We start from the raw sequence: 17,732 nt of genomic DNA on the forward strand, positions 1-17,732 counted from the left end.
TTTCATGCTACACATTTCATGACGTATCTAAGTCATTTAGTTGTGTCAATGTTGGTGATCATTGTTGAATTAGTCATAATTGATATGGCGAAATTCACTGTGATTCGATATGGAGACAGGACTAATGGACGGGATAATTTAGGTATCCCTAAGTCATGATGGCAATATTTAAGCGCGCATTAAGGATAACACGTATGGAGAATCATATATGTGACCAGTGAGAGATTGTTAGAATTTCTGACAATTTATGGGTCACAAATATAATTATATGATTGTGTTACGGCCATTATGTAATTAGCCAAAATATAAAATGATCTTCAGTAATTAATTTGGTGGTTAAGGGCATATGTGTCATGAAATAATATAAGTGTAGATACCTTCAGGCAATTTCTGATTTGATGAAGGGACTGAATCAGAATTATTGCAACTAAAGTAGTAACCACTACGGGGTTACTTTTATGGGTTATGGTCCCCAATTTTAGAGCAACACGTTTTCAGGTGTAAAGTTTAGGAGAATAAGGTAGGGTGAGGATAGTGTTATCCAAAATGATATAACACTATCAACTCATCCATTAGGCACATATAACATAAGGTAACCATAAGGTTCCTCTCCTAACACAAGACACACTCTCAAGCTTTTGGTTTTCTCATTCCCCTCTAGAGAAGCAATAAGGAAAACCATTCGGGCTCTAACATCTGGAAGATCATTACACTCTCATACCTTCGAGATTCTGGAAATGGCTCAACAGAGTATGCTCTTCATCTTCACCATGAACTTATTTGGGTTCTTCGGTCTGGACCATGGTTGTTCCATTTGGGTTTATGTATGGGCATAAACATTAGGTTATGGGATCAAAGCCATGGTCATAAGAACTTTCGCGTTTAATCTATGGATTTCGGATGGAGATATTCTCCAACAAGTGGTATCAGAGCAAGGGAAACATAAGGGAATTAATTATGGGAATGAAAGTAATACTTTACCTTTGAGCCTAATATAAAGAGCATAGAGATATAAAGTCACAATAGTCTAATGTAAGAAGATATTATTTTGATTAGAATATAGAAGATATTTCCTTATTTTAATACAGACATATGGAATAACATATATAAGTACCGTGGAAATTTTGCTCCAGAGGAAAGGAGATGTTGCTCCAACCAAAATGGTGAACCCATAAGCCATTTCAAGAAGTGAAATACAAATCCAGAATACCTAGCAAAGATTAATTAGGTACAACTGTGTTTATGTTTGGAATCAATCTATTGTCCCAAAAAATATGTTACTGAGATATTGAATAAAGGAACATACCCGTTTTTGACCCAAACGTACTGACAAAGATTGAATGCCAAATTTTGTATCGCCTTCAATGTCAGGTATATCCTATATATAAATGAAAGTCCAAAAGTAGTATTTTACGTTAAGTAGATATATTATAGTAGAAGTTCGATATATAAAAAATAGCTTAATTTGAGAAATTAGAAGTTTTTACCTTGAATAATGCTATAACTACAAAGAAAAGGCTCAAAATTGAAATACAAAAAATGAGTGGTCTTGTTAATGTGGCTGGCCTCTTGAACACACGGGTCTGGAGATTTTGACATGTATTAAAAACCATAGTGATTAGGGCATTATACAAACCACAAAATTATGTCTATAATTTTGTTTATGAAATGTAATTTAAAACACGATGTATGCATCATAACAACAAATGTTGTAAGAGGAGAATTAGTATTACAAAACCTGCATGTGAAAAAAATATCCAAGTGGCCTTGCTACTCCTGTATTAACTAAAATGTTGGTCGCAGCAAGTAGGGGAGATTTTTTCCATCTCAACAAAGGCAACTGTGGACATAATTTAACAAATGGTTAATACATATGAGGAAATTATTATAATTTATATTTTTACAATCAGACTTTGATCAGGTTAAAATGGACATGTTAGTGATATGAGGAAAATCTTTTAAATAGAACTAGCATATAAAGTTACAAAGTAAAGATAAATGGACTTATTATATTATTTAATTTTCTATGATTTAACACACTAAAAACCTTATTTTTTAATGCATGATGGAATTTATTAACATTTCCTATAATTAAATTATGAATATTGTTTTACATTGTATTTTGCTAACACGTTCATTTCAAAAAGACTTATTCTGATGGGATAGTTCCCTTATTTTACAAGCCAGTGAATTTGAATCTCACTGCAGCATGTGTAGTGATTTATGTTTCGGGAAGTTTTCCATTCAAAAAATTAGAAACTTCGAACTGCAAATTGATTATGCAATATGTGGAAAATAAGTTATGACTTAAAATGCAAAATTTGCACTTGTTAGCAAGAGTCAAAGGAAAATTAAGAGAAGTACCTATAAATGGCAAATGAACCCCTAATACAAAGGAATGCATAGTCTTATATATATGCATACGACGGAATTATTTCCGTGATCAATTAATCTTCACAGTAAAACTGCCTAGCCCTCATCCACCTGATTTTTTGATCTACCTTTCACATATCTTCTTTTCCATGCATTCACTATGTCAGTAACATGATCCCTATATCAAGGCCCCTTAAATCCTATATTAAGGAAATTGGACATAATGCTCAATTATAAATTATTTTTAATTTATTGATAAATTTTGATATCTAAATTTCTTGTAACCATTTCCTCATGTTTTGTTTAGCCTCCCTCTTCATCTAAGAATTGGAAGAGATAACATTTTTTGTCCCATAATTTGTGTCACTTCGTGTATCATGGGTGTCGATTGGTCAAAAAATACTTAATAATTAAACTTTTAACTTAAATACATTTTTTCAATCAATCATAACTCATGACATATGGAGTGACATACGTTGCGCGATAGATGAAGTGCTTCTGAAATTCGAACTATTTAATTTGCACTTCTTACTAGTACTATAACGGTCTACTTCATACATGTCAAAATCTCCTAAGACACAATTCTGTTGGAACTTGTTTTGTTGGAAGTCATTAGTGGGAACTTTTGGTAATGAAATCTAAACAACTCCCAAGTTCCAAATAGAAGAATTTTGAAAACACAATTCCCAAGTCCCACATAGGAAAGATTAGAAACTTGAAAAAAATCTCATGCTATAAATAGAAGTCTCCTCCCTTCATATTTTCTTGATCCAAGTTGAGTATATTTTCACTCAACTTTTTCTTTTTCCCTCATACTATCTGCCGACGCATTTCCGACAAAATCCCCCCCCCCCATTTATTTCCGTGACATTAAGAATCGGAACAGTCAGCCATATTATGGGTATTTCGAGAATTGACATTGGTAGCCATATTGTGGATATTTCGAGAATTGACACTAGTAGTCATGTTGTAGTGGGTGTATTCAAGATTCGTTCTTACAATGTAGTAAGAATTGGATAACAGAGATTTGGGTTGTTTTATCCCAGGGACAACGTAGTTGATAGTCTGCTTGCAGATTTTGGACAGTGTCATGAAATGTCTTAAAGAGAGCGACCTGGTCGTGACTCAACTAGTAAGTATTATTTCATGTCATTCAGAATTGTTGTACGCTACGGTAACAACAATTTTAAGATGTTACTGCTGCAATGACATTTGTAGATAATATTACTAGATTGAATAACTTTGACCTTAACAAATCATTTCAGTTTGATAGGACTAACTTCAAACGGTGGCAACATGAGATGGAATTTTTTCCTCACTATGAGAAAAGTTGCACACGTTCTGAAAATCGATGTCCCAATGCTGCCGAAAAAAACAAAAATAAGGAAAGAGAGAAACTAGCTATTGATATAGCTCTGAATGAAAATTATTACCTTTATAAGAATTTCATTCTGAATGAATTGTCAGATGATCTCTATGATTACTACAGCTCATACAAGTCTACCAAATTAATTTGGTATGCACTTGAAAAAAATATGATACTGGGGAAGTTGTGACTAAAAAGTATGATGTTAGCCACTACCTCAAGTATCAGATGATAAATCAGTAGAGTCTCGATTCAATGAGGTACATATAATTTATCATCAAAATATTTATGAAGGTATGCCCCTAGAAAATTAAACTCGCAAGTAGAGCCTATAAATGTTATTCATTGGGTATGTTGTAAACAGCAAGACGTACATGTTTTATGACCTTAATGTAAAAGTGATCATTGAGTCCAACGTTGTTAACTTCAATGAAAATAAATTCTTTTTTTAAATTGAGGAATAGTGGGGGGGCACTTCAACTAGTCACATACATGTTATTAGAGATAATGATAAAAATGAAATGTTTAAAATAGAACCTAAAAGAAGTAAGAGAGCAATAACTGTTAGAGAGTATAAACTTGATTATATGGTCTATATATTGGAGGAGGATCCATTAACTCTCCAAGAAGCTTTGACTTCTTTGAATGTTGATTAGTGGCAAGAGGCCATAAATGATGAGATGGACTATCAAGAGTCTAACGAGATCTTGTATAGAGCATTGGTATGATATAGAAAGGGTAATGAGATACCTTAAGAAAACAATAAACCTTGGATTATATTTTCGAAGGTTTCCAGTTGTCCTAGAAGGATTCAGCCATGCTGATTTGAACATTCTTTCAGATGATTCTGAAGTAACTAGTGACTATATATTTAGCATAGTTGGTGGGGCTGTTTCTTGGAAGTCAAAGAGACATGTTATTTTAGCTCAATCCACTATGGAAGCTGAGATGGTAGCACTACAACAACTAGTGAAGAAGCAAGTTGACCGAGAAGCTTGCTTGCAGATATTCTTCTATGGGAAAAACTGATACCATTTGTGCTAATACAATGTGATAGTACCGTGACTATTACAAAATTGAGAACTGTTTATATAACAGTAAGAAACGGCAAATATGTCGTAAGCACATCACTGTTAGAGAGTTACTCTCTATAGGAGTTGTTAGAATAGACAATTACGCACTGAGAATAACTTAACAGGTCATTTGACGAAAGGACTAGCTAGAGAGAAAATCCATAATACTTCTAACAGCATGAGACTATTGCCCTTAGAACGAGGATCACTCATGATGGTAACCCGACCTAAGTGACTAGAGATCCCAAGAAATAGGTTCAATAGGTAATAAAAAGTTGTGAAGTGATATGAGAATGAACATGCTATACAATTATGAGAAGCATGATTCCTGCAATATATGTAAGGATAAGTTAAACTCTTGATGAGATCTATACTCCAATTAGAATGGAGTACCTAGACTACATGAGTACTCTTGATAGAATCACCTATGTGAATGTGGAAGTTGTAGTCGCTTCCTATGAAATTTATGGCATAAATTTGTAGAGTGTTCATTATACTGTGATAGATATGCATGACCTTTAACGCACAGGTTTTACAGAATACACCTTTGAAAAAGTTGTGTGAGGTTTGATGTTGGAGATAGAGTTGAAGACTACAAGTTACTCTAGTAAATTCAAGATCTTACTATGTAAAAGTTCAAGTCACATGACACCTTTGTTTATGCACAATCTTATTAAGACCACATAAATTCTCGAAAATCGTTTTTTTATTTCAAGTGGGGGATTGTTGGAACTTGCTTCGTTGGAAGTCATTAGTGTGAACTTTTGATTGTGAAATCTAAAAAACTTCCAAGTCCCACATAGAAATTTTTTGAAAAAACAAGTCTCACATAGGAAATATGGGAAACTTGAAAAAAAATCTCATGCTATAAATAGAATCTCCCTCCCTTCATATTTTCTTGTCCTAAGTTGGATACGTTTTTACTCAATTTTTTCTTTCTCCCTCATACTTTTTGCCGACGCATCCGGAAAACTTCTCCCCTTTCTTTCGATGGTACTAAGAATTGGCAGAAGCAGCCATATTGTGGGTATTTCGAGAATTGACACTAGTAGCCATATTGTATCTATTTCGAGAATTGACATTGATAGTCATATTATGGTGGGTGTATTCGAGATTGGTTCTTACAGTATAGTAAGATTTCGATAATAGAGATAGGAGCTGTTTTATCCTAGAGACAATATAGTTGATAGTCTGCTTGCACATTTTGGGCAGTGTCACGAAACATCTTATAGAGAGCGATTTGGTCGTGACTTAGTCAGTAAGTATTATTTCGTGTCATTTAGAATTGTTGCGAGCTACGATAACAACAAATTCTATCATCTTTATGTAATAGGATTTATTCAAACTTTCTACCTAATGCATTCATTTCTAATTCTATATTGTCTAGTGTGTGTCTCATCCTATCCAACATTCTTATTTCTGCTACAAGAAGTTTATTATATTGTTGATATTTATCGCGTAATATTAAGTCTCATATAAAATTGTGAGTCTTATAGTTATGCGTAAAACTTCTCCTTAAGTTTGAGTGACATATTTCTATGACATATGATACCTGGAGCATTATGTCATTTCATCTAATCAGCTTGAATCTTATGTTTACAAATTCGTCAATATCTCCATTATCTTGTATGATTGACCCAAAATATATTAATCTAGTAACTTATGGTATGATAAAATTTTCAATCTATAACTTTATAACAGAGTTTTTCATTTCTCTCTAAACTTCCACTTCATATATTATGTATTATCGCCACACCATATATATATATATATATATAAATTTACATCTTAAACCTTTAATGTTTGATTAAAATTATTTTACTAATGTATATTTAGCTGTATCTACAGTCATTTATAATAATTTTTCTTAGGCAATGGTAATTATTCTGAAGGTCATTATTAAATCTTCTTAATGATTCCTTTATTCTCAAGTCCCTTAAAAATTGTTCCGAAAGTTCTGATATTGTTCAGTGTGTCCAGGATTCATATTCTAGATTTTGATTTTGAATTATTGTTTTACAATACTATTGTAATTTTTATTTAATATTAATTAATTTTTTAATACTATTTCCTTAAATGGTTATCTTAAATTCTGATGAATAATAAAATGTATTTATGATGAATTTGTATTGTATTAGAAGTTTCATATGTGATAGTTAATATTTAACAGTACAGTCAAGACTATTTTCAAGCAAATTAAATGATTACAAATGTCAATATTCCCTCTAATAAAAATTTCAAAATTAAATATTATAATTTTTATTCCCTCTATTTTCAAAATCAAATGTCTAGCTTGAGATTGATATGTTAAAGAACATTAAAAATATGTTCTCTTATTTATTTTGCCTTTTTTTCAAAATTTTACCATGTTAGTAAGTGTTCATTACATTGCTTTTAATAGAACGAGAGTTAAAAAGGTCTTTTTGTCATTGACTATGGAACTACAGTTTCTCAGACATGATAATTCTAGACAACGATTTTGTTATGATGTGTTTGTCAATTTCCGCCGTAAATCAATCATAGAGTGTCTTATCATTAAACATGACCAACTCTTATAATAACTATATACCTTTTTTTTTAAATTGAAGTCCTTTAAAAATCCCAATCATGCTATCGAACTATTAATGTGTTCAACCAATATTATGTGTAAAAAGGACATTAGTGGAATCCAAATAAACTCACATCAACTGAATAAGCCACTGCAAGGAGAGTACTACTGAGAAAAGCCCAAAACAACGGCCATGAGCCTTCATTCCATGCAAGCCAGAAACTCTGTACAAGAGAATGAATTGATAAATCTCATTCTACTATATCAGAAAAGTTTATATGATTTCAATAGTAAATATAAAATGAACACATTTATTTATTGAACATTATATCACTATCACATTGTTACTGCATTATTTCTGCAAACAACTCAGCCTGGCTCATGACTTAAGTACATGAAGCAAACTTTCTTTTCTTTGTTTTCTTTGTTTTCTTTGTCATTGCATGTAATCAAAGGACAAAGCTGATTCATCATCAAAGGGAACTAGGACTTATGGATTACAACACACATCGGATGGATTTTGACACAAGAAGCCAAAGCTATGTCTTGGTCTGTTTTGCCTAGCTTTATGAATGGTTTAGTGGCAGAGTCCTCTTTGTATTTTAGCACATGTTAAATGTGTTAAACTAGTTTGTTAGGATTTAGTTTTCACTTAGTTAAGAAGCTATTTTTCTGCTTGCTTCTTTTCCAAGAAAGCTCTATTCAGCAAGTTATAAATATACTCTACTTGCTGTTTGCAATTCACTCAATCAATAACAACACAATACATTCTTTCTATTCTTGCATTATGAATTCTATTATGGTATCAGAGCTCTCCAAGGTAGAGCTCTGTTGCTAACCATTCCATCACATCTTCTTCACATTCACTCACAAGATTCTCACATTCCCCTTCATCAAAACAAACTTACATCCATGAACATGGATACCGAATCAGATCAAACACAACACACATACTAGAATACAGATGTAACACAAAATCCTTACTACCTACATCCTGGTGAAAATCCAGGTTTCACTTTTGTTTCACCACCCCTTGGTGGAGGAAACTATCAATCATGGTCAAGATCCATGAAGAAAGCACTTAGTTCAAAGAACAAATTCAAATTTGTCAATGGAACAATACAAATTCCTCATCCATCAGATCAGATATATGACTCTTGGGAGAGGTACAACAACATGGTGATCTCTTGGATCACAAGATCACTAACACAACAGATTGCACAAAGTATTGTGTACATCGAGAATGCACAAGAATTGTGGGATGACCTTATGGAACAATTTTCTATGGGAGATCATTTTAGAACAATGGATCTACTCCAAGAAGTTCATTCAATAAAGCAAGGTGATAGAAGTGTCTCTAGTTTCTACACATATATGAAAATGGTATGGGATGAGCTAGAGTCTTTGAGACATCTTCCAACATGCTCTTGTCCTGTAAGATGTAATCGCAACATGTCCAAGACCATGAGAAGTTATAGAGATTAAGAGTATGTCATATGCTTTCTTAAGGGACTCAGTGAGCAATTCGACATAGTGAAGGCTCAGATCCTTCTCTTGGAGCCACTCTCATCTATCAACAAGGTATTCTCATTGGTCTTGCAACAAGAAAGGCAGCATGAAGGATCAGGATATGATAACAAGAAGATAATTAACTCTGTGAACTCAACTCAACCATGGAGGAATCAATCCAACATGAATACGGGCAGAACAAGCACTAATTCAAACAACATAAAGAAATATCCAACAACTGGTTGGGCATCTACTTATCCCAAGCCTTCTAGTACAAACAACAACAACAACAACAAGGTCTATAGTTTTTGTGGGAAGGATAGGCACACTACAGAGACATGTTATTTTAAACATGGTTTCCCTCCTAATTTCAAGTTCAAGGCCAAACAAGAGGATAACTCAATAAATAATCTTCATACTAAGCATGAGACAAGGGATAAGAGGCAAGAGACAAGTCACAAAGACACAAGCACACATCAAGTAGACCAACCTCTACACATAGACAAGAACCATGAGCACAGAATCAATCAAGTCAACCAGCACCACCATGACAATGACACCTCTGTTATATCAGGTACAAACTTTAACAGTGAAACTTGGATTCTTGATAGTGATGCTACTGACCATGTTACAAATAATGCATCAAACCAATACATCTGAAACTACCAAACAATGTCACCATGATTGCCAATTACTCAGGAACAATTCACTTAACTCACAGCCTTACCCTTCACAATGTTTTATACTTGTCTAGTTTTAAGTACAATTTAATCTCCATTTTCAAACTTGCTTGCTCATTAAGATGCAAGCTTGTCTTTGATAAGGACTTTTGTTTGATTCAGGATATGACTTCCTCGAGGACGATTGGTTATGCTGAAGCATGTGACAGCCTTTACATTCTAAATAAAAGACATAAGATTACCAATAAACCTTCACATGTTATTGGATCTGTTAATAAACATAATGCTAATAATTTTGATGTTTGGCACTTCAGATTGGATCATCCCTCTCTTCCTGTTTTGCAATGCATAAATAAATGTTTTCCCTTTGTGAAGTTTGATTTTAAGATAGTTTGTGATATATGTCATACTATTAAATAAGTTAACTTACCATTTCCTAAGAGTTCTTCTTATAGCATAGAATCCTTTGATCTTATACATATGGATATTTGGGGTACTCTTAGTATCCCTACCACCCATAGTCAGAAATATTTCTTCACTATTGTAGACGATTTTAGCAGATTTACATGGACTTATCTTATGACTAGCAAAGCTGAAACTAGAAAACTTGTTCATAACTTCTTCCAAGTGATTAACACTCAACATAATAAAAGAATCAAAGTTGTTAGGACTGATAATGGTTTAGAGTTCATACAACGTGAGTTCTATGCTAGTCTTGGTGTTACCCACCAAAGGTCTTGTGTTGAGACACCCCAACAGAATTCAGTAGTTGAGAGAAAACATAGGCATATCTTGAATATTGGTAGACCCTTATTGTTCCAGTCCAACATGCCCTAGAGTTTTTAGGGTTATGTTGTCACACATTCTGTGCACTTGATCAATAGGTTACCCACTCTTGCCTATGCCTCCACTCTTACTAACAAGACTAAACTAGATCCTAGATCCACTAAAAGTCTCTTTCTTGGCTACACTACAGGCACCAAAGGCTTCCTCTTATATGACCTACAACTCAAGAATACTTTCCTATCTCGAAATATGATATTACATGAGCATATCTTTCCATACCACAATTTGCAAAATACACATGAGTATGACAATCACAATAGTGACACTCCTCATCATCTACCATCTCCTACCACACAACTTTTCCCTGACCCTTCCTTCATCAATGAACCCACAAACACCTCACAACCCCATATTGACAATGATTCTCTGAACAACTCATCTGTTCCACAGTCCCCTCTTGTTCCTGTTAAGATAACAAAAAGAAGAACTCTTAGACCCCCGCATCCACCTAGATACCTTCAGGATTACCACTGCAATTATATAGCCTCTATAACTACTACATAGCCTTACAACATCAAACACCCCCTCAATAAAGTTTTATCCTACAAAACCTTATCCACTACACAACTCCATCACATATTACCCATCACTACTCATGTTGAGCCTAAGACATACAACCAGGCTATTAAGTCTTCTGATTGGATTTAAGTCATGAATGTTGAATTACATGCTTTACACCTCAATAACACTTGGACTCTTGTGACCCTTCCACCCAATAAAAGGGTTATTGGTTGCAAATGGGTCTATAAACTCACCACTGTTAGATTACTTTTGGCTCTTGCTGCCAGATAAGGGTGGACATTACACCAACTTGATGTCAATAATGCCTTCCTACATAGAGATATTGATGAATTAGTTTACATGAACCTACCCCCTGGTGTTCATAGTTCCAAACCAAACCAAATCTGTCAATTAAATAAATTTCTCTATGGCTTGAAACAAGCTAGTAGACAATGGTTTGCCAAGTTATCTACCTCTCTTCATTCCTTGGGCTGTAAGCAATCCCAACATGATCACTCCCTATTCACTAAAACTCATAACAATCACTTTACTGTCCTCTTGATCTATGTTGATGATCTGATTTTAGCTGGGAATGACTTGGCTGAAATGAAATCTGTCAAGGTCCACCTTGACACTCAATTCAAAATCAAGGACTTAGGAACCTTGAAATACTTCTTAGGCCTCAAGGTGGCATGATCCAAACTTGGCATAACATTGTGCCAAATGAAATATGCATTAGATTTGCTCCATGACATTGGCTTTCTTGCTTCTAAGCATGTCCCCACACCAATGGTTAAAAATACCCATCTGCACCAGCAGGACAGTGCACCCTATCACTCATATAGACAACTCATAGGTAGATTACTTTACCTAACCAACACACGCCCTGATCTAAGCTTTGTCATACAACAACTTACTCAATTTATGGTTGCTCATACTATTAAGTACCATAAGGCAATGACTCGAATTCTTAGATACATTAAAGGCACCCTGGTCAGGGCTTGTTCTATCCTACTACATCCACCTTACAAATAAAGGGATTCTCTGATTCTGACTGGGCCTCTTGCCCTAATACTAGAAAATCCATCTTAGGGTACTCCATGTTCTTAGGAGATTCTCTTATTTCTTGGAAATCCAAGAAACAAACCATTGTTCTAGATCATCCTTATAGGCTGAATATTGAGCCCTTGTTGTTGCCTCTTGTGAAATTCAGTGGTTAACTTATCTCCTTGATGATTTCCAGGTTGAATACAAACACCATGCTCTCTTATACTGTGACAATGACTCAACTAGGCACATTGCTGCTAATGTTGTCTTCCATGAATGAACTAAACATATAGAAATAGATTGCCATGTTGTTAGGGAGATGTTCCACAATAAGCTATTTCATTTACTACCTATCTCTACTTCTGATCAGGTTGCTGATCTTTTAACCAAAGCCCTTGAGTCTGCTCCCTTTTATCAATTGTTGGGCAAACTCGGAGTAATTAATATCTACTCTCCAACTTGAGGGGATACTGAACTTTATATCACTATCACATTGTTACTACATTATTTTTGCAAACTACTTACCCTGGCTCATGACTTAAGTACATGAAGTAAACTTTCTTTTCTTTGTTTTCTTTTTTCATTGCAGGTAATCAAAGAACAAAGTTGATTCATCATCAAAGGGAACTAGGACTTATGGATTACAACACACATGGGATGGATTTTGACACACGAAGCCAAAGCTGTGTCTTGGTCTGTTTTGCTTAGCTTTATGAATGGTTTAGTGGCAGAGCCCTCTTTGTATTTTAACACATGTTAAATGTGTTAAACTAGTTTGTTAAGATTTAGTTTTCAGTTAGTTAAAAAGTTATTTTTTCCGCTTGCTTCTTTTCCAAGAAAGCTCTGTTTAGGAAGTTATAAATATACGTTGGTTGATGTTTGCAATTCACTCAATCAATAACAACACAATACATTCTTTCTATTCTTGCATTATGAATTCTATTATTATCACTTATCTTGCAAAGTATTACCATGAAAAAAAATAAAGCACATCACAAAAAAGAATCAATATCATAATGCGATAAATACTATGTTACATTAGTTTATTTTGCAGGATATTAACTATTATGTTTGCTTCTACAAATTGAATTTATATATAAATTGAATTAGTAACTACATATTAAAATTTATGCGGTGCTTCCAATGATAGCAATACCTATGAGTTGAAGCACCTTTTATACTTATAATAATCATTTAGCCTTTATGATTAAAAATATTTGAACTCAAAGTAATTTATATCAATATGGAAATTATGAAAATAAAAATATCTAAAATATTTATAGAGCTTTGAGCATACAAGATCTGCGCACGTTAGGACTTAGGAGTACAATCCCTGTCTAATCCCCTAATTTGCTTTAGGCCATTTTTGTCCCTATATATATCTCGATTAGTAAAAAAAAGCGAAAAAATTATACAATTCATAATAATATATGATTATTTATATTGCCACTATATTATTAATCATTTATATTAAACTATTATTGATTTTTAAATAAATAAAAATAATACAAATGGGTGATAAATGATATATTGATTATGTATAATTTTTTATGTTGTTAGTATATAAATATTACACTATAGAAAAAATCACACAAGGTTTGACATGTACTCCAAAAACATAATTATTCCATCCAAATCTTTGAAAAAGAAGAGTATCACTTTAATGAAAAATCACAGGAAAAATTATGGTCAAGCAAAAGAAGATTGCATAGGATGTCAATCATTCTTTGCAACACCATACAATACTATAGTTTTTCCTTCAAATCAAATCTAGCCTCAAGTATCAACAAGGTGGATTGACAAAAGGCAGACTAATAAACAACGCACTATAAACATAGAAATGATCAGACAAGTCACTTTTCCATGTACATATACATCTATTTATTCCAAGTGTATATTTTTAAGTTTTTTAAATTTATTATACATCTTAGCCATTAATTTTAGGGAAATCCGATAATTTCAATTAGTGAATGCATCTACAATATTAAATTTTCTTAAAATTGATAGCTAAGATTTGAAGTGAGTTTTTTAAACTTACTCTTGAAGTAAGTGAGATAGATTCCCTCCCTTTATTAATAATATTAAAATAAAATATCCGAATAACTATTTATCTGCCCAAACGATTAAGGCAATTGATTTCTAAAGTCTAATGAAAATAAATATGTTATTATTAAATATTGGGTTAAAAGAAAAACAGAATGATGTGGTAAAAGAAGTGGCTATGGTGAACCCTTCTTGTGGCCAAGTAAAATGAGTGGCTATAGTGTAACCTTTTTTGTAGCCAATGAGAAGAAGAGGTTGTGGTGAAACATCTTTGTTTTTTGCCATACAATCCTCAAAGCTTTGGCTATAAATAGGAATGCTCCAAGCCATTGTAAGACACACCAATATTCTAGCCTTAGTGCATATTCTCTCTTCTTCTCTTATTCTAATATTGTGAGGAATATTTTAGTGTTTAAGATATACTTGAGTGAGAGTGATATTGGGTGTACTTGGGTTTTGGGAAGTGAGTGAAACACTTGAGTGAACTTGTAATTCTCTTTTATCATAGTGATAATATCATTGTTGTTCTTCAACCGTGGACGTAGGCAAATTGCTGAACCACGTTAATTTCTCGGTATCATTTTCTCTATTATATTTTCTCCATGTGTCTTCCACATCAACAAACTAGTATCAGAGCTCGTAGAGCTCTTGCATGCTAAGNACCGTGGACGTAGGCAAATTGCTGAACCACATTAATTTCTCGGTGTCATTTTCTTTATTATATTTTCTTCATGTGTCTTCCACATCAACAATAGGGATAGTAAGTGGATCCATGAGAAGGAGAATCATCACAATTACCAAAATACAAGAAGCAATACCGCTTATTGGGAGAAAAACAAAAAATATATTTGATGCTAGAATGTATAAACCTAAGACCAAACTAGAAACTTGGACAAAAAGAAAATGCCTTTTTTCTAAAGAATCTTCACCAATAGTTGGAGTGCAAGGCCTAACAAGGAACGTGGTACTGAAGCATAAAACAGGAATACCAACTTTTCTGTCAGCCATAAATGAGAATGATGATTCTTTGTTGAGTTTTGGAATTGAAGAATGATAAGCGAAAGCGATCAAAAGAAATAATTACGCATACCATGGTAAAATGGTAGGAGTCATTAAAAAAATCTTCTTGATGAATCAAGAAGTACGAAAAAAAATGTATGAATGAAAATGAAAATCTTAAAGAATGAAGAAGGAAAAAGAATAATGTTTTTCATTATTTTCTTAATGAATAGTAAAAGGGGAGAATACAAGAGTTTATATAGTGAAAGATAAATCTAACTAACTGACCTAAACTAATTAATCTAAAGCAGAAAACACATCTATTTTAACAAAAATATAAGAAAATTAGGTACTTATCTCTTCATTAGTGGAGAGGATCCTTGTTCAAAAAACTTACACTCTTAGTACATACATGTTGTCTCAAATAGTAAATATGAATTCATGAAAGTTGCATTAAATGATAAAAAAAATGATCCATGCCTTGAATTTTTGTTGCTAACTAGCATGGATACTCCTTGAAGTGTATCAGTAGCATGGATATGGTCGAACGTTAATTTTGTCACTATTCTAGAACTTTTCATAGCAAAATCACTCAACTTTTGCAGCCAACTCTTTCAATTATGTAAAATTCAAAGGAGCATAACTCTTCTCCGGTACCGGATTCTCTGGTAATGAAATACAATGTAAATTTTTTTTTCTTAATTGTTAAATTTATTTTATTAAAAATAATTTAAATTCATGACCATTAGATATTCTTTTGTGTATGTCATCATCCTGGTCTGAAGAAGATCTGTTCTCAATTTGAAGACATTGATATTAGTAAACTGTTTATCCTATCCCCAAAGATGTCAAGTTATATAACCACATATTTACATAATAACCTCCTCAACTAGTCCACTTACAAGCATGGTCTCAATTTCACGGACAACTAGCTCAATCTCTTCAGCAGAAAATCCATGACTCCAACCCAACTCCCATGTTCCATTTATCACCCCATTGCACTTCATATCTTTCTTCATCACTGCATAGAAATTGTCTAGAGAAAGTTTCTCTTCAGATTTTTCACTATAAAATTTCATTTTCTCAATGCTATTATATATTTCTTCAACCAACTTGCATAATGAGATGTGCAACATTGAATTCCCTGCACATGTTAGCGTGAAAGATCGAACTGCTTGTGACTCTTGAAGGCTTTTAAGTTCAGTGAGTTCATTTGCACAATCCAAATAAAGCCTGAGATTCGCATTAATCTCATTAGTTTCATCTTTCTTAAAGATCTTAGGACAATCCACATCAACATTGAAGAGCTTCTTTGCATGGCTTATATATGATTGACTTGTTAAAAGAAAATGTTTCAGCTCAGCACCCTCTTTTGCATGCAGGCTATTGATTTCACTGCAGTTGGTGCTTTCATGAGCTTCTTCAGAAGGGATAGAACAATTTTCATGTTTAGACTCTCGCAGCATAATGTCATCACTTGAAGAACTATTGCTTTGCTTATATTCTTCTGCAATATCAGTGATAGAGAAATAAGTCACATAAAGATCTTAGTTCTTCTGCTATAAGAAGTGTGAAATTTCAAAACACAAGTCATGTCTTGAAGAAGCTAACAATTTTTCATTGGTAGGTCAGAGAATGCTTAATGGTATATATTTGAACAATGCATAACATAACCATGTTCCCTAAAAGGAATTATTATAAAAGATTTACACTTGAGTGGTGCCTATGACTTGGGGTAAACTTGCTTCAACCTATTTATAAGGCACTTACAACTAATTCACACATATTAAGAAAAATAAGTAAAACTAATTGAACTATCAAATTTATAAAAAGTATATTGACATCCAAAATTATCTATTCATTCATTATTGCACAAAGTGAAAAGGTTCATTGAAATATGTAATAGTAATAAGAGTTTATGTATGCAATGAAAGTGTAAAAGTTTTTTTTTACACTGTCACTATATCATTCACTATTCATTTTCAATAATTATTGACTCTTAAATAAATATAATATAAATGAATGATGAATGATATATTGACGATATATAAATCTTTACACTGTCAGTGTATAAGTATTATCCTATGGTAATAAATATATAATATAATTATGGAGGATTATATTTGGTATAGAATATTTAACCTTACTTAGATATTACAAAATGACTTGTATTTAGGGACAAACAAACTTTCTAAACAGTGACTTAGTGACTTATTAATGGGGATAGAGAGAGTAACACTTTGTAGGTTAGAGATAATCATATTGCAAAATGTAATAGCCTAAATCACATGGAGCCTGTTGGGAATCAATTTAAGTTCCAACAAATGTATGTGTTTCCTATGCTTACAAAAATGTTGTTGCCTTGAAATTATTTTTGACTATTGAGAACAACATCATTCAACCTATAATACTTAGAATGAAGGAGATGAAGATTTTCAATGGTCTTGGAAATGTGAGAAGCAAATAATTTATTAATGGAATAAGCTTCACCCCACCTCTATATAGAAGGGTCTGGTAAAGAGATAAAGTACCCCGAGTAGAAGAGGGGTTGTGAACAAAGCGGAAGATATGTAAGCCCAAGAGATGTCAGAGACAGTTGTAAGAAGAAATTGTTATCATTCCTTGTAACGCTTGATCGAGTGGGTGATAAAATATGTAAGAAGAGATTGTTTTCTCTATGGTGTGCTTTTTTTTTTGTTTCCACAGGTATCCTCGCACTGGAGGCAATCCTGTCCGAGCCGGGCACA

General features: G+C 33.1%; 1 protein-coding gene across 1 annotated transcript in view; it reads right to left on the reverse strand.

Annotated features, from left to right (window-relative positions):
• LOC109330259 (naringenin 8-dimethylallyltransferase 2, chloroplastic-like) overlaps positions 1 to 17,732 on the reverse strand; it is a 34,700-nt gene that overhangs the window by 7,077 nt on the left and 9,891 nt on the right. The window contains exons 7-11 of the mRNA XM_019564384.1: positions 7,495 to 7,584; positions 1,739 to 1,840; positions 1,488 to 1,583; positions 1,307 to 1,378; positions 1,115 to 1,210 (exon numbers count right to left, since the gene is read on the reverse strand). Of these exons, the coding sequence (XP_019419929.1) occupies positions 1,115 to 1,210; positions 1,307 to 1,378; positions 1,488 to 1,583; positions 1,739 to 1,840; positions 7,495 to 7,584 (456 nt within the window). The remainder of the gene's footprint in view (positions 1 to 1,114; positions 1,211 to 1,306; positions 1,379 to 1,487; positions 1,584 to 1,738; positions 1,841 to 7,494; positions 7,585 to 17,732) is intronic.

This window comes from Lupinus angustifolius, chromosome LG16 (genome assembly GCF_001865875.1).
Source record: "Lupinus angustifolius cultivar Tanjil chromosome LG16, LupAngTanjil_v1.0, whole genome shotgun sequence".
NCBI classification, from domain to species: domain Eukaryota; kingdom Viridiplantae; phylum Streptophyta; class Magnoliopsida; order Fabales; family Fabaceae; genus Lupinus; species Lupinus angustifolius.